This window comes from Lingula anatina, chromosome 1, assembly GCF_051362555.1.
Source record: "Lingula anatina isolate TDL-2025a chromosome 1, LinAna3.0, whole genome shotgun sequence".
NCBI lineage: Eukaryota > Metazoa > Brachiopoda > Lingulata > Lingulida > Lingulidae > Lingula > Lingula anatina.
The window spans coordinates 26,922,737-26,941,269 of NC_141767.1; the positions used below are offsets into that span (position 1 = coordinate 26,922,737).

Genomic DNA, 18,533 nt, shown 5'->3' on the forward strand with positions numbered 1-18,533 from the left:
TCAGGTCTCTGGTCGTTTTATGAAGCATGAATTGTGAAAGCAGATCCGACGAGACATTTTAATATATTTATTATTTATGTTCCTGGTTAGTTTATATCAAGTGATATTACGAAGAAGAGACTGATTCCAGGCATATAATCCTTGCAATATTCGCACCCACATTGCTCGACAAAATTGGTACTGTCCAAGAGTTGGACGTTACCTCGTGTGATAATGTTTCAATATTTCTTCATTTTCGTTGATGCATAGTTTTTAATACATTACTAAATGAATAACGTACAAAAGCAACCCATGATTTTTTATTTATTCGTTTGATCGTTTATTTGTTTTGAAGCTCGTGTTTGTTTCATTCCACAATACCAATGCGGTCGCTGACCTGAATGAACCGATGAACGCATAGCGTGCAGCAGTACGGAAATGTGGGGACACCGGTTCCAAAATGTTTTGTGACATTAAATCGCGTGACCAGATGAAGATTTGCTACCCGATCGTCCAGGTCCTCATGCGAGGTAAAGTAAGAGTCAATTATGTCTCAATTTACCCACCAATGTCAAAATGATATATGGTGTATATGTACATAATATTCTTTGGATATCTCCACGAGAAGGATGAAACTTTCGTGTCCCATTGGCACGCGTACGTTGACCTGACTGGTCCCAACAGCTATGCGACCAGTGGTGGTCTTGAATACAAAAATATCATTCATGGAAAGACGTGAAATTAGCACCCAACAGGATAAACTATAAATACTACGAGCTTGCTAAAACACTAAAAAGTGAAAATAAAACTAAGGATTTCTATAAGCCCTTCCTTCACAACTCATAGACCTACATCCACGTAAAAAAGAGAATCTTAAAATAAGCTATACAAGAATCAATTTTTCAGATTGTAAAATAATTTTGAGAACTGTTTATCTCATCATGTTTTCCACCCCTTATATCTTTAATCATATTATATTATATACATTACGAGCAATGGTGAAAATAAGCAATACAGTCTGAAAAAGGAAGGGGAATCTAATATCATTTATCATAAGACTCTACAAAACCATAGTGTTTTGCCACCAAAAAGACCAAAACGCAATAATAATAATAATAATAATAATAATAATAATCTTAAAAACTTTTCTCTTCACCGTCATACAAAAGTTTCTTAAAACAGTTCTCAGTACAAAACTGTCGTAACTACGTCCCACCGCTTGACATCATCACATCACAAAATTATAACGAATTAATAGTCCACAAACTTAGGTTCCATTTAAACCGTTCTTTGGACAGATCTGGGCCTTGATCTAGAATCCCTGGATTTTTTAACGCTCTTGGTAGTGTTTGGGCGACTTCTGAAGTATCTAATGGTCAACACTGTCACGATGACGAAGAGGATGACAATGATGCATCCCAGAACGGTCATGCTGATGATGAAGCCAATGCTTTGAAAACACATTGAAGATTTCTCTGATTGGTTCTGACAGAACTGTGAGCCTGTAAATAAAAGAATAAAAGCCCTGGTTAAAACATGTCGTTATAATAATGATAATTATAATAATCTCTAATTTAATTGGTGTTTCTCAGGTTGTTTCAGCTCAGGGGATAAAAAGGTCCACTTTTCCAGAAAAGAACCTCTTTCTGAAATTTCTAAAAATCTTTTTTGTCTGGTTAAATTGCATCAAATAGTTCATTGGGAGCTTTTGGGAATCAGTCTACCAATAGTTGTTATCTACCCATTATGCATAACGGAATATTTCGCGTTGAATGAGTTAACAAGACATATTTTAATATTCGGTGAGTTCAGAGGAAACTGGAAACTCAGCTCTTTATAGCCAGCATGGCTCTGCCGTATACAGATAGATGCCGATAGTAGAGACGTATTTTCAGTATCCTGTGAATAAAGATTGTTCTAAACACGGACATTACTTGCATAATCACCGGACGACAGTATCCGCACTGGTTGACTGGTCACCATCGTGCTGTTAACAAGTGATCTCTTTCGACGACCCACCGGCGTACATGAGGACTGGAAACAAATAAAATTGTGTTGACTTCAAAAAGAAAGTGTATGAATGCCTGACTTATTACTTTTTTCATTTATTCCATTGTACTGCAAAATAAATTTTAAAATGACAATGTAAACTTTCTCAAATTAGTGTGTAAAATAAGCGTAATACATTTTCACACGAAGTAAAATAACTAATTTTGTTACATACCAATTCAAAGATACCAATGAAGTACTAGAAAATCTTATATTCTAATACATACGACAGAACAGCATATTGAACTGAATAAAATGATATTATCTTCACAAATCAAGTTATGTGAAAATGAATGCATGAATGCATTGCGTGATACAGGTTAACTGATTCATTTCCTTATTGTGGGTTCCATAGCTACTTACGCCATCACAGCGCCCAGCAATTGGACACAGTGCGAAATCGCAGGCAAATAATATGGTGTTTTTCTGCGTGAAAGCAAAAGCCTTGAAAAATGGGGAAATAGATTCATATCCAACTGTCGTAAATCCCTCATTGCTCTTAATAACGTCTCCCTGACCGCATCTGTGTGGGAAAAGACACGAGTATTACATGTCTGTCAAAAATTAATTTTTTTCGCATTTCCATTCTAGATTATAGCGAGCGCAAACATTTTCGACAACCTTCTCCAGCAATATGGGTCATTTATAAAAAAAAATATCTGTTAAATTCAAGCAATAAATAAAAACAACACTTTTTTCACTGAGATTTTGATAAACGGATCCATTATAGCTACATATTGAATATTTCCTAATATGCTATTTGTCAAAATTTGATATTACTTCATTTTTCTTCATACATACAGTACACACGCGCACATATTACCCATGCTGTCTTCTTCTATCTATAATTGATGACTAAGTAATCAAATCAAATTATCGACTGTCAAGCTTTGCATAAATTGCACTATTTCACTCTTTCACTATGGACCATTAAAGATTACATACCCGGCCACTAAAAAGAAATGTTGTAGCGTAAAAGGCTGTGCATCTCGAGCTTCACAACCTATTACCATGAGACCCTGTTCTAAAATTAAAAAATATATATATACATGACTGAATTATATCAAATGTCAATAAACAAACTATATCCAGAAAATAATTTGCAACTTTTTCTACAGTCACAGAATCCTTGGTGTCGTAGGACGCCTTTAGAACGCCCGTGTGTCTTTATCTAACTTCAAACCAAAGGAACTCATAATCAACTCTTAGTCACTTTGACTCTGAAAGTTATGTTAAATTCGGTTACCTGCTGGGGCGTTGTTTTTGTAAATAGCAAGCAGTCGGATTGGGTGACCTAGAACCACTGACGTCACTGTGGTATTCTGAGCGTCCACCACCGTCAAATCCAAGGTGCCGCTTGCAAGGGCCGCGCCGGGTTCCACCTTAGGTATAGTACTCGACTGCCTGCAATGTAATTGTCTTGCTAAATTTCATAGTTTATTGTTTAATGAATTTGTGAATTTGTTCAGTATATCAATTATAACGTGAACCAAGTCGTATGCGGCATTTCAATGAGAATAACCTTTTCTTGTCAGTTATACTCTAAATCTCCCCCTTAAAAAAAAAAAAACTTACCCTATAGTTATGGTCGCGGGGTTGTTAGATGACCCCTGACCTGTGACGATGTATGGACATGTTATGGTGTAGACTTGATCCGATACCACTCTGGTGTTGGCAGATTCCTGAACCACTATGTTCACAGAATAGATCTCAGCATTGCCATGTTTCTGTAAGGCAAAGTTGAACATAAATATCTTAAAAGTGATTTCTACTGAAATGGGAAAGACTTCGGGCGATTTATTTATTTATTCAGCATTTTCACTGATCAAACGGAAAAGATGAAATAATGAAAAATAAAGCAAACAATTGACAGAAAACAAATATAAATTTTGTATAGGCCAAGATAATATAAATAAAATGTAGATTAAATGGAGTCCGAGGTATTATAATCTACTGAAATGTATACGGAAAAGGCAAAAAAGAAGCGTACTGTGACCCTTCCATATGTAATTTATGTCACTTTAATGTAACATGATAAATTGTAAACATTTTAATTGCATGGCATAAAAACACTTCACTTTTCTTCCACAATCGTTTCCATTATTTTGGTGTATGTTGGAAAAATAGTATCTGGTAACTCCAGTGCTGGTGTCGAACTCTTCGGTGAAATTACATGTTGCCGCTTTTCCATCAGCATAGACCTGTGCCGCGTCCGCACCGGAGTATGAGATCCCCCATTGACTTGACGTACCAGTTCCACAACTCACGTCAACTGAAAAACGATATTGAACCAACCCCCATACGTTGTATTACAGCCATTTTTTGTGTGTATGAGGGGGGGGGGGTATAGTGACAATATTGAGGACTGTTATTACTGAGTATAGCTCCCTTCTATTTTTTCTGCTTTTAAGAGCACTTATATGCTTGTTATCAACTTTTTCAGATGACTTGCCTCTGGTGGCTTTTATTGGGTTTTTATTTCAGATGACTGGAATTCCAGTTTGGCATAGTTTGACGCATGACACGGTTTTAATGTATCAATGGAGATAAAAGGATAATTTGCATAGCTACTTGTAGTTAAAATGTTAGCAAAATGTTTAATTTTCAATATATGAATGAAAATAATATTTATCTATATTACATGCAAACTTGTGATAAAATCAAATTGGATGATGATAATAGTACTTTAAAAAGCTATCTATAGCTTTTAAAAACAAAATTATACAATACTGTGATAATCATAAAACAAATTCAAGTATTATTAACCAAAAATCGACACATAAAATGTCTATGACAAAATTAAAATATAAAAGTGAAGCGAAGTGGTGGCGCGAGCATGCCTTATGAAGTAAGTGGCATTTTTATGATTGAAAAAGAAATACACTAAACAACGAGCTCATGAAACAATACTTACAGCTATTGACTCCTGCACAGCGGACTCCCTGGAACCAAAATATAACAAAAAGTTTTGCAAAAGGTTCGAAAAACATCGTGCACGACTGTCACAATGCAATACAAGTCGAACTACAGTCCACCATCGAATCTATTGAAACTTGATATTGCAAAAGAACTGACAACAACGATGAGAAATGGGTTTTTGCCATGAAATCAAGTCTTAAATCCCTATCATGGGTCAACCCCTATTACCTTACTCTGAACACGATCTTCTTTCGATACTTAAGATGGTCGAAACGTGAAATGTATCAAAAATATGATTTTAAAAGTTCAACTTAATTTTTCTAGATACATACATAATTTCGGCAAACTGTCCGGCGTAGCATGATGAAGCTACCTACCACAAAGACGCCCAGAATTAAGTAGATAACATATACTTTGCTCATCCCTGCTGAATTCATGAAATCACTATTTTTTTCCCTTAACTTTGTAAGCTACTACAATACTTCCCAGCAGGTGGTGTTGACCAACAATGGCTGCTATGCCACTGAATATTACACCGAACAACTAACATTTGATACTTCTCTTCCCGCATGCCACCTGTTTTTAGAATATCTTGATGAGAAAAAAATATCTGAAAATATAATAAATCGTTCAGCTCAGTAAAAAGATATCTGAAATGACAGTACCTTAAACCAACAGAAACATGCCAGAAAGAGGTATTGTAGCCACATTTGAATCGGTTTGAAGAAAACTTTTCAGTTCAAACTAAGAATTTTGCCCAGTATTCCTTCGGAGCGTTGCGTGTCTTTTGATGAAAAGGAGACGTCGTTGAAACTAAAAACATTTTCATTTTGAATCCTGAGGCTCGCTACCGGCACACAGTACAATACTGATATTTCACAGATATCCTACAGTCCACAATTACGGACGGCCCTAGGTCCGAAACTAGACTCAAACCACAAATGGTGGTGTTTCGTGTCCTTCGTATGGACATAATTTTTCAGAAATATCAGCTGTTTTCTAGGTCGTTTCCCACGTTGAGGGTTTCCTTTCCTAGCCCCTGATGTCATCAAGTTATGTGAAAATGAATGCATTGCGTGACACGGCGACAGGCTTTATTACAAAATGCTGAAAAACGATGATGCAGAACCACTGTAACCAAGCCTTGGCAATTTGTTCGAGCATATCTCAATAGATTTAGCATTATTCCGTCTACAGTTCTTTTTATTCAGTTTTTGTGATATTCTTGTCATGCATCTTCACAATGGTACATCAAAACGTGGGGTCCCGGCCCTTCAAACGGGTGACACAGTGATTGCAGGGCGTTATACTGGTCAGATACAGACAGGGGAAGAAAAATACCCTCACTAGCATACTTAATTAGACCAATTTTGGCTCACGAACGTGACTACACTCTTTTTTTGTTGTGTTTTCTTGTTTCTATAGATTGCTGATGCTTTGTGCCCTAGGTTTACTTTTAAAGGGATTGACCCTCTGTCGACTTCGGGGTATTATTTTGTCGCAGCCTGGTGTTCCGCCGTGCGATTTTTTGTTCATCATCTGAACGAAAAATGATAAATGGTGCTTCGCATGAAAGGAACGAACAAAATAACAAACCAAAAATTCCTTGTAATGAACTTGATTACAACTCGCTGACATAGGGCAATCCTTGCGTCTTTTTAACTCCTTTTGACAAGTGATAAATGAATCTTCGACACAAAATGTTAACTTGGGGGTTAGATATCTTTTGATGCAGTGTCAATACTATAGTAAGCCCCTACTGAATCACAAGGACTGCACTGCAGAATCATAAGAAATTTGAGGGATATAGTTCTCTATATCTCGCTCAAGTATTCAAATACAAAACACTTCATAGAATTTAGTAAAGGTTATCCTTACGTACATCATAAAGTGACTTGGTGATATGTACTCTCCATCAAATATGCGAATTGCGAACATGCCAAGCAAAGTGAGTTTTAATGGATAATATATTGATAAAGTTTCGAAGAGAATTAATACACCAACAGAACTGTACCGAAGCGTCTTTAACCCGATTAATACGACGCCACCGGAGGCGTATAGAAGTGTCAGCTCCTTACTTTCGAAACAAGACATCTGTGCTTTAAGTATTGATAAAGTTTCGTAAGAGAATTGATACACCAACAGAACTGTACCAAGGCATCTTTAACCCGATTAATAAGACGCCAACGGAGGCGCGTAGAAGTGTCAGCTCCTTACTTTCGAAACAAGACTTCTGTACTTCATGTCTGTGTCATATATTCGTTTCGTGAAGCAAAATTACGACGAGGTAAAATACTACTCCTTTAAAAAGGATGTAACTCACGCAAAGTTAGGCTGTATTTTTCATAATTTTGATACTTCTAGGTTCTTATGGAAAATACCACCTAAATTTAGACCAAACTGTTGCAACCTACGAGTGTGCATCAAAATCGGATTATGTACAATGTACAATCGGATTATAACAATGATAGACTAACTGCACTTTATCCAAGACAAAAATCTAATACGTTATTATGTCCAAGTATCATGGTATGTAGTGTCTATTTTTCAACTTGTTATTCAAACAACAAAATTTAAACAAAATGTGCAATTTTATTCTTACAAACTAACAAGTATAGGAATCTGCCCTTAAATTTTTTATCATTTATATTTCTTTACTGCAGCTAAACATAAAAGCAATTGCCGACTATCTAGTTAAAGCTAATTTGAAATAAAGAGACGATTTATTAAATACCACTAATTTGTGTGAACTGAGAGCCGAAGATCGTGCACATTGTCATTTTTTTTCCAAATGAAAAACGACTATCTAAACTTTATTCTGTCTGCTCTCGTATCAAAGTGAAATGTGAATTCCACACGTTTAACGAAACGCGTTTATTTTTCACGAAACAAAACGTTTTAGCCCTTACTTAAGTTATTGATATTTCAAATATTTTTTTTTAATTTTTGGAAAAAGATTCCGCTTTGTGATTCATACAATCCGCACTTTAGCAGAGTTTCTGTTCATTTTTGATGCCATGAAAAAAATTCTTGGTCTTAAATTTCCGTTATATGAAAAAATTAAAATCTGGTGTTAATCTGGGTAAAGTCTTTTATCGCGTGAAACATAGATAACATAAAAGTAAAAACACATATGAAGAGATACTAAAATAGCAAAAACTATGATATTCATAATGCTCTTAAAGCGAATTTTGTAACCAAACTCTATTCCTTTAAAACTATTTCAAAGGCGTTAAATTTAAGGTGTAAAATAAAAGAAACTTACATTGTTGATTGTGTCCAACACCAATAACTACGTAAGACTGCAACCGCAGACAGTTTATATATACATCCCATTACTGTAAATTCCATAACTTTCTTAATTTTTCAATATAAATTTAAACAAAAGTTTGGTTTCTTTTAAATGGAATAACAACTCAAAATATTAATTGCTACTCTTATGTTATAAAGTTACCTAAATAATTGAAAAAAAATCGTACTAACAACGAAAAACAAAAAGAAAAAGAGCAGTGTCATATTTTCTTTGAATTCAAAATTTACGGCAAAAATACAGCCAATGGCTTGTCCCATATAAAAATCATTTAAGAAAAAAAAAATCACATAATAAATCACCTGAAAGAAAAAAAGAAAGAAAGAAAGAAAAAAAAACAGGGGGGCTTACATACATAACTAGATATGGCATCTAAAATATATAAATTACAGTCATCTCAAATTACATAAAATTAAGTTCACCTTTAACACTTATGCTGATTATAAAATTTGTACAAGTCTGAGGTTATTCAAATGCGGCTAACCTGTGGCAACTGATCCATAAAGTCAAAAGATGCAAGACAGAGTCAACCTTAGTGCAATTCCATTAGGCATCACCTAACTTGTTGGGAGAAAGGTACAACATTTACAGATTGATAATTGTTATCTTAATCATATTTCTGATTAATTTTTGCCAAAGGCTTCACACTCAGCTTCAGTGATTAAAATTCTGTTTGAAGGAGTAGAAATTAGTAATGCTCAATTGAAAAAAAAAAAAAACAAACATTTCAAATCATTCAATACATATGTGACAATGGCAGGTTTTGTAAAAGGTAAAGACCAGTGTCAATGTACGCAGAAAAAAAAGTTAAAGTAGATCTTGGTGCCCTTTATTCTCTGACACGATATAACTTATTCAGCTGCCATGAAACCATTGCCGTGGAAATGATGAAGTGTTTATCTTTAAATAAGTATAGGTACTGATAAAATAAAACATACAATCATATCAAAAATATCTCAAAATATTGTTTTCAAAATTTCCCTTAAGTAAATCAAATATGATGAATGATATAATAATAAAAAATAACCAGTAAGAAAAAAGTAATAATGTAAAAATTAGAAACCAACAAAAACAGACTTTTTCATGACTTTTGATGTCCAGAAGAATATATATATATATATATATATATATATATATATATATATATATATATATATATATATATATAATACACTCTGTGCATGTGAACACAGGGTATGTTGTATTTTGTTTATTTTGGTTACCCATCAATAAAGGACAACATCTTCTTTAATACTGGTATATAAGTACATGTACATTCATCCAGGTATGATCATAGTGCACTTTACATTCTTATTCTGGTGTCTTTAACTAGCAATTCAAATATGAGATCTGTGCAAGATAAAAATACAGGGAACAGAAGATGATCTTCTTTAAAAACAATGATTGTCTCTTGATAACTGGGTTTCAGCTTGCACTTAGTTTGTTTTGTAGAGAATTTATCATTTATGTTACTATGAGATCATTTGAATATCATTTTAAGTTATTAAAACATTGTCAATTTACACTAATATCTTTTAATTTCAATTCATTGACAAGTTATTAAATTTCTTAAAGCAATTCAAAACATTAGTCGAACTTGGTGTAGTTGGAATTTTGATCCAATTTCACAATGTGTATATAAAAAAAACCAAGCCACTTTGTTACACTAGAATCGTGCAGTGAGCATGTTTTTACCAAACCTTACACATTGAAATAAACACCACCCATACTTAGCAATGTTTACAAGTATCCTACATTTACATAATATCATAGACACATTAATGTGTTGTATATTATAGCTGTGTCTTATATATTAATGTGTTCTTTTATCAATCCAAACATTCTCTTTTCTCTAACATGTGCACACAACCAGTGTATAAAAAACAGTTTGTAAATGTCTTCTTCAGATTTTTGTTTACTTTTCTACCTATTTGTATTCTTCTCCAAACCCTGGATTCCAACATTCATTAATTTTCAAAACCCCACTGTAATATCTGTTTGGTGTTTGAGTGTTTCCCCATACTGTGTTGTTCACTGAGTATATGACTATGACCCAGTTTTATATTTGGACTGTATGACTAAATACTTGTCATCTATTGTTTCACGTTCAAACTCAATCACTTTACAAGGGTCATGTTTTGCCAGGAAGTGTTCAAATGTGTCCCATCCTCCTCCAACTCTCACCATTAGATGCTTGCCATGCAATAACTGAAAACAACAGCAAATGCCAATAATTAGACTAGTGCAGTTACAGATATTGAACACAATAAACAGATGAAGGAACTACCATTATACAACACTGCTGTAAATGTTCATATAAATTTTCATGAATGTCCTGTCACCCATTCATATACCATATTGCCAATAAATGTGAATAGTAAGAGTCTTTGCTAACTTTGTTTAAAATGTAATTTTGCATTTGAAAAGCTTAAAAATGCAAAACTCTCTTTAAAGTACAACTTAAATGTATATACAGACCTATACATTGAAGCTAAAAAGTGAGATTACTTACCCTGATAAACACAATTTTACGCCCTATCTTGTACTTGCCCTCAGAGATACGGTTTATTTGGAAGCCACAGTTGGAGCAAGTGCATTGGCTGGTTAACTTGGTCACCTATGAGGGATGAATATCAAGCTATTTATTAGGAAATAAAGGTTGTCAGCCACTGTGGATTTACAAAAGAAATAAAACGCATTGGGATATGCTTCATAAAACACGATACATATTTTCAATGACTTATCTTTCTCATATTATAATTAAATTCAATAAAAAAGACAATTTTAAGGCTAATGTCATAATCCCCCGTACCTCCTGGTGAAGCTTAGAAGCTATCCTGCCTGAGCCAAGCCTCCTCCTGGGAGTACAAGGGGAAGACGATCTGGAAGAACTTGGGGAGTCAAACACCATACTTTTCACCCCACCAGTCAGGGATTCTGTACTACCTAACTCTTCTTTTTCTATTTCCTTCTCAAACTTCACCAGGTTTGGAGGTTCCACTCCATATGTGGAGGCTATTCTAGCAAGCTCCAATAGACAAAGTATCACAGATCTTTCATGCTTGTGAAAAACTAGAAGAGAAATAGAAAGGAGCATAGAAAATAATAATTTTAGAGCACAGGTTGGATCATTATCATTGGATCCGAATTTCAACGTACTGAAATATTGAATGTGTTTTCTTCTCCAAATCCAATCATCACATCTACTGCAATGAGACTTTCACCCACTGTGATGGTGTAATAAAACTGAGGGTCTGTGAAAGTCTGCCTTCCATTTAAATATAATGGTTAGGGTTAGCCTGACTTAAGTAGGTCAAAATCTAGGGCAAGGCTTACCTCTACAAATGAATGGGAAGTGGACTCTCTATCCTGGGGATTTCTCTGTCACATTACAACAGCAATATCCCTTACATAACAAAATCAGTAAACACATTTAATATTTCAGTACATTGAAATTCGGATCCATTGCACTGCAGCTTCTACATTTTCAAATCTCCACATTTGCATGTCTCCTGGAGCAATTGTCAGCAGTGTTTCATTTAAGTATACCACACCAATCACAAATATGGCCTCGGGGGGCATATCAAATATGCATGATTTATTTCCATTCAACTCTTAATGTTGATTTTACTTCATGAAATCTTTTAAGAATCCGCCATGGCAACTCTTCTTTCTGTTTAACCACCCTAGGTCCCAATATACCAGTATACAGGATCCTAGCTCTTACCAAGGTCCTCTGATTCAAACAAACACTCCTGTTTCACTCCCCACTCCCTACACCAGCTCAGGAAGTTAGCAGTGTTGTCCCTGGCAAACCATGACCCTCGTTTGGCATTGGGGCGGAAGCGGACCTTGTTCTCTGGAATGTGCTGGAAGTGAAGATATACCAATTTTTCGGTAATGGATTTCATCAGAAAAAAGGCAGTTTTTTTATGAATATGCATACTGGAGTATACTGATAGGTTTGGGCACAGGTGTGTTTTAATTTGTTGGTGCATTGTTAGCGAATATATACATGTACATGTACAGTGTATGGGTGGATGTGTATAAAGGGTGCATGACAATAGTCCGAAGGTTCAATAGTCCATAGGCTTATTCCAAATATTCACTATAGAACCTTAAGACCAATGAACCCTTTTATTTAAAAAAACTGATGAAAATGTTACGATTTTTCAGACCAATTGGCCAATGAACCTTAGGACTATCAAGATACACATGGGCTTGACATGTGCCTACATTCAGTGTGCATGTGTATGTGTGCGTGGAGTACACATGTAATTCCGTGATTTAAATTGCATACCTGTGTGGTTTTTAGATTCTGCCTGTTAGCTTCAGCTTTGGTATGAATGTGCTGTGCCAGATGACACACAAAGACACCATTATCCAATACATCCATAAAGTTTCCTGCATCGATATCTATACCTGAAGACAAAAAGAAATATATAGCATATCATGGAAATGTTATTAGTTCATAACAGCAAGATCAATAATATGTAATCATGGCTTCATCATGTTATTCATTAGTTGATGTACATCTAATTGGTAGGTAACTGCAGCTGGTACAAGACGTATTCTTTCTTTAGCTGATAGCATATTGATGTCATATGGCATTATTGTTAGGCAACCCTCTTTCTAAACAGGTTTATCAGGAAGATTTTTTCATATTTTAATGTTGGTAATTGAAGTAAAATGCATTATTGAATGCATAGATGACTATGTGCATACATGTATTTGTGCATATGTATAAGCTTGTTAGTTTGCATGGTGATTTAATCAATTTAAAATATGACAGATTATGTAATGCATTATGTAATGCATATATATATATATATATATATATATATATATATAATTTGCACAGTGAATCTTTTTTTTTTGTCTGGTTGAAACTGTTTTAAAATCTTTACATACAAATGTGTGCCAATCTTCTATAAACACACCACCTTTATCCTGACACATTCAAAGGATAATATGCTGTTGGTGGCTATAAATAAATGGAAGTGGCACTTTCATTTTTATTTCATCTAATTTAAAAAAGAAAACAAAGGTATACCCATGTAATAATTTTTTTACAAAAGAGCTGCCACTTGCTGTATTATATAGTAAAAAAAAAAAAGAGCCTGTATATGGTCACCCGTTATATTTACACTTCTCAAAGCCAACATATGATTGAATTTGAGCCTTACTTGTTAAAAGACTTATATTTAAATAATTATCAGCAAACACAAATTTGAATATTTTTTCAGAAATAGTCTAAAATACCATTTAATTATGCAAATAATTATCTTAAAAAAGAACATATCATATTTCCTTGAGTGTGTGAATAAGATCTAGAATTGTGCTTCTAAAGACACATCTGTCATCTACCATTTAACTGCACTTCAAAGAAAGACATTATTCTAGTAATGCATTTGAATTGTGCCTTGTGACATGTTCTATGGCAGCTTAGAAGCAGGCATGGAATTAATGTCAATAATGCTTCCAGCAGGTCTCCTATCACAATAGTCAATCAGTCTGAAAACAGAAAGCAGGCTGAGTAATGGTCTGATTTGCCTTGTGGGGAGGGATCAAGATATGGCTGAATGATGGAAAGTTAATTTGTGGAACTGGTCGAGTTCTTTGTTTGAAAATTGTAGCAAGAAATGTCAAAACACCTGGTTTTATCTAAACTTGCATCACATGGCTTAATTAATTTCCTAATAGAAAATCAATGAGTGTTTCCGGGAACCTGTCTTTTTTTCTGCTTAGTCAGCACAGCATGGCTTCATTAAGCCCTTTTTACCTCATTACTCATCCCTTTCCCTAGTCTTTTCTAATGAAATGAACACAATAAAAAGTCAATACTTTTCTCTTTTCATATCTTTGTGTTTAACAAGGCTCTCAAACATCTGACCATTTCACAATGTTATTATTCTTTGTCTTTTTCTTTGTGAGTAGTTAGATTAAGCCAGACAAAAAAGATCAATTCACTCTTGAGGTTTGTTTGTTAATGGCTTGTGTAGGGCTTATCATATTATTTATAATCAGATTGTTGTTAAATTTTAATAATATAATATTTTTATTGTTTTTAAGTGCATTAAGCAAACTCATCATTTTTAGATATATATATATTCAATATAATTTGTGCAGTAAGTATGTGCAGGCTATTTATATTGTCAAGAATCCATTATCACATTGGTAATGCATTCTTCCTGTATTTCCTGCAGCACTCTTAGCACACAAAGCAATATGTATTTTCCGATCACACCTTTTCTCTCAAATGAGCAGAAAGACAAAAAAAAAAAAAAAAAAAAAATCCCATTAAAAAATCAACATCTTCAGACACTTTACCTAATAGTTTATTCAACCATTGTGCCAAGTCTTCTTTCAGAGGGATTAGAGCCTTAGCCTGCAATTCTTGTGCAACATCCTTGAGGTCGGGAGTGCTGCAACCGCCATTCTGGTACGCCGCTTCTGTAACAGTCCCTCTGTTTCCAATGTTCCCATAGGATGCACTCCTGCTTCTGGCTCTGGGTGTCCTGGGAGAGCTTGTCGCAGACGAATTCTTATTCCAACTCTCCATTGCTGCCAGCTTGGCTGTGGAATATGGAGGAAGCTTGTTCTTGCCTTTCACATTGTGACACTTGCTGCGATAGTCAACTGCAACAGATAGTTTGGTCATTAGAGCACAGATGGTATAGCATTTAAGTTCATGTACTTAAAGAGAAATTGAGGAAAAAGATTCATACACTGGCTAGCTAACCATGAATGCACTGCAACAAAGTATTAGCAAAAATTTACCAGCCATATGAGTTTTCTTCATTCCCAATGGTATTAAAGCACTGTTCATCAATATCAGTCAGTACTAAAATAAGCTTCCTATATATGGATTTTACGGCCATGATTGTCTTTTTCATTGGATGTTTGGTATGGATACCCAGAAAGCTAAGCAATACTCTATTATGTCAGGCAGATAAATCATGATGAACAAAGAAATAAGAAATATACATGATGTAATACATTTAGCAAATCAATGCAAATTAAGAAAAATAACTAGTTAAGATTGCTTTGGATGCATACAAGTAGTTACATTTTTTGAAATTACTGACAACGTACAATCCATACATAAAACATCTAAAAAGAATACACTGAAACTACGCAGTATACACTCATAGTATGTTTTATATTCATACTTACAGTGATGGTCAGTACACAAATCAAATCAAATCAAATCAAATTTATAACACTGTGACAGCTAAGGGCAGATCTTGATTTCAACAAAGAAGTCTAACCCCTGCAACTGTTATTACTTAACAATCAATAGAGTGATTCCTAATTTCAGCATCTAAAAGTAATCCATTTGGAGGATACCAAACCCATGGCTTCCTTGGTCATGTGACAAGGAATTAAGTCAGCCTATTTACCACTGATAAAAGAGAGCTGTCTGTCATGCAAAGAAAGGATAACATAACAAGCAAAAACCTCTGGGAACCTGCAGTGTTTAATTAGACTGATGAATGGTTGACTTCAGAGAGTTGGAATAATTGAGAATAATTATATTGCATTCAATTACTAAATAGTGGTGAAAATGTGTCACATATATGCTTAATTGTTATCATAATAAAAAGAAACTAAGAAAGTTGAAAAAGAATTGTCTTCACCATGATCTATGCAAGCTTACATTTTTCCTTTAATTCTTGCTTGTATATACTGCCTGGTAAGCTACAAAATTTCTTTTTGCTGAATTTGTCATCACAATGGTAAACTTCCTTTCTTATGCATTAATAGCAAAAGTTATAAGTCCTATGCCAAATAAAATAATCTTATGAAAATAACAGCAGACACTTTTGCATCATGTCATTACCTAGTCACTTCACATCCTTGGCGGCAATAAATTTACCTTCAAGCTTCCTTCTTATTCTTCTTTAACCATTAAGCGTTACACCTCAGCTAAACAAACATACACCCTGGACCAACCCAGTGTTGACATACCTTTATTTTGGTTTGTAGTTGGTTTGGATTTAATTTCAGACTGCATTTCTTGGCATCAAATTAATCCAAATAGATTTTACATTATGAAAACTGAGGTCCGCATACAGCACAGTATTCCACTGAACTGACTGGTAATAGTAGGCTGACCTACTGAATTCTCCAATACCTAGTAGAATGATTGGCATAAAGATCAATGTGTGCAAGTCAGGGACGTTTACTCCTTTCTCCATAGCATTATATATAAAACAGATCTGATAGCAAAGAATGGAAATCCTCACTTCATGCTAGACAAAATCATATTTCAGTTAAGTAACGTGACAATTAAAAAACTTCAGATGAAATTCACCTAATCTGTGATAAAACTTGCTAATTACAAATTTATACATACAAACATACAATGAACATCTTACCAAATTATAGAGACCAAATTGTTTCTAATGAATTTTAAAAAATAAAATTCTGGGACCCACTAAAAATTCAGAAATCTCTTTTTTACTGATTAATCAGGAGGGGCTATGCTCTGTCATTTACTAGTAGATACTAAATGTCTGTGCCAAAACAGGCTTACAATTGATTAAACTGTTCAGCTACTGAAAATTTTTCACCCTACCTTAAAAAATAGTCTGAAATAATCTTTTACTTCAAATACGTAAAGAACATTTATATCAATACCTGCCAGTCCCTACTCCTGCATCACTTGGCTAACTTTCATCATTTCACATTCTTCTTATGCACAGATTGAAGCAATTCATGATATAATAATCAATATGTGGCTATCTTCAACGTGCAAGCCAATTATTTATGCATTCACTGCATGTTCAAGTGGTTTATGCTTACCAGAATTCATTTTGTATTGATATGTGTTTTGTTACACTGTAACATATAGTAAATTATACATGTATTAATACATTTTAGGGGGTAGTGGAACATTCATGTAAATAAAGTAGATTTTTTTGGAAAAAATATTTGTCTCATTAAAAAGAAATATCATTGACAGTCATTTAAAAGTAATACTATTGTACCTTATTCTGAGGTCACAAAAAAAAAAAAAAAAAAAAAAAAAAAAAAAGAAGAATAAATAAAGGTCAATGAATGCAGCAAAGAAGTTGAAAGTACTCAACAATGGACCATAAACGAACAGTTTCTGAGCATATTCCGAGGCCAAACAAATATAAACCACATAGGAGCCTTTGTTTGCCTGCACAGTAGCAGAACATGCCAGTGTGACCTGAGGGAGATAACAGAATTGTTGCCATAGATATTTATCAAGTAGAGCTCCCAGCAGACAGCAGGTGGCTTAAGCTTGGATATTATTGGAATTAACAAAATAATCTGATGCATTATAGAGATTGCATGAACAAAGTCTGACCAAAACACAAGCGCCTAATGCATGAGTATAAAGACGTATTAGAATATGTTGTATTAATTTTTCCTCCTATGTTATTCTAGTAAAACGTATGAAAATATACAATAATTTCAATTAAAATTAGATATGTACTCCCATTGATTATGATTTAATGACAATGATTTTAATCAACCTGTTAATTGAATACCATTACAAGGCCAGTATTTATCTATTTCAGCAGTCTAAAAATTAATTGGTTTTAAAACAGATGAATCAAAATTTGACAAAGTTTTTATTTCTTTTTTTTTTTTAAGATTACCAGTACTGAGTACTTCAAATGTTCAGTTGTCTGAAAAGTTCACTTATAGGACTTCACCACTGTTCTCCCTATCTGTCTGATAGCATAACTTAATTACTGTTGCTTCTGACTAACAGTACATTTTCCCCTGGATAAGATATTTTTCACATTTGAAAAAAAAAAAAAATAATAAAATAATAATAAAAATAAAATAGAATAAAACCAAGAAACAAACAAAAAAAAGCTACTTGTTACATTTTGTCAATTTTGATGCTCACATCATAGTCAAAAAAGTTCCTGTCTGACTTTGTTTAATTATCTGCAGTTTTTGGCTTTACATTTCATTTAGCAAGTCACTTGTAAGGTCTAAAACTAAGGATAGATACTGGTATTGTAAACGCTATAGACACACTGTACATGCCTGACAGGCTGCCTCTGTATAATTGAACTTTAATTGCTGCAAGAACAACGATTGCCTCGGCTGTATCGTTTATAAGCACTTAAACAAAAAAAAAAAAATCACCAAAAGTAATGCACACAAAAAAATGCATCTTACCCAAACCAAGTAATGCAGCTGAATCATAGAGTTGTGAAGCATAGCGTGCTAGCGCATGGCAGCAGGTAAACAAATCGGGACGCACAGACAGGCGGAAGTAATGTGC

General features: G+C 34.1%; 2 protein-coding genes across 3 annotated transcripts; both read right to left on the reverse strand.

Annotated features, from left to right (window-relative positions):
• Positions 1–290: 290 nt before the first annotated feature.
• Positions 291–6,966, reverse strand: LOC106157127 (uncharacterized). 2 transcript variants are annotated; one of them, XM_013532635.3, is made up of 9 exons: positions 5,613–6,966; positions 4,943–4,970; positions 4,107–4,300; positions 3,604–3,755; positions 3,275–3,432; positions 2,974–3,052; positions 2,392–2,551; positions 1,914–2,013; positions 291–1,481 (listed from the first exon to the last, which is right to left on the reverse strand). In XM_013532635.3, the coding sequence occupies exons 1-9, from the start codon at positions 5,655–5,657 to the stop codon at positions 1,258–1,260; spliced, it is 1,140 nt and encodes a 379-aa protein (XP_013388089.2). In that variant the 5' UTR covers positions 5,658–6,966; the 3' UTR covers positions 291–1,257. The 2 variants fall into 2 exon arrangements, with proteins under 2 accessions (XP_013388089.2, XP_013388087.2); XM_013532633.2 differs by lacking the exon at positions 5,613–6,966 and adding an exon at positions 5,280–5,591.
• A 2,486-nt stretch (positions 6,967–9,452) lies between these two features.
• On the reverse strand, positions 9,453–18,523 carry LOC106157126 (growth arrest-specific protein 2). The gene is made up of 7 exons (XM_013532629.2): positions 18,428–18,523; positions 14,588–14,896; positions 12,558–12,679; positions 11,985–12,126; positions 11,070–11,329; positions 10,770–10,874; positions 9,453–10,465 (listed from the first exon to the last, which is right to left on the reverse strand). The coding sequence occupies exons 2-7, from the start codon at positions 14,817–14,819 to the stop codon at positions 10,304–10,306; spliced, it is 1,023 nt and encodes a 340-aa protein (XP_013388083.2). The 5' UTR covers positions 14,820–14,896; positions 18,428–18,523; the 3' UTR covers positions 9,453–10,303.
• Positions 18,524–18,533: the final 10 nt, after the last annotated feature.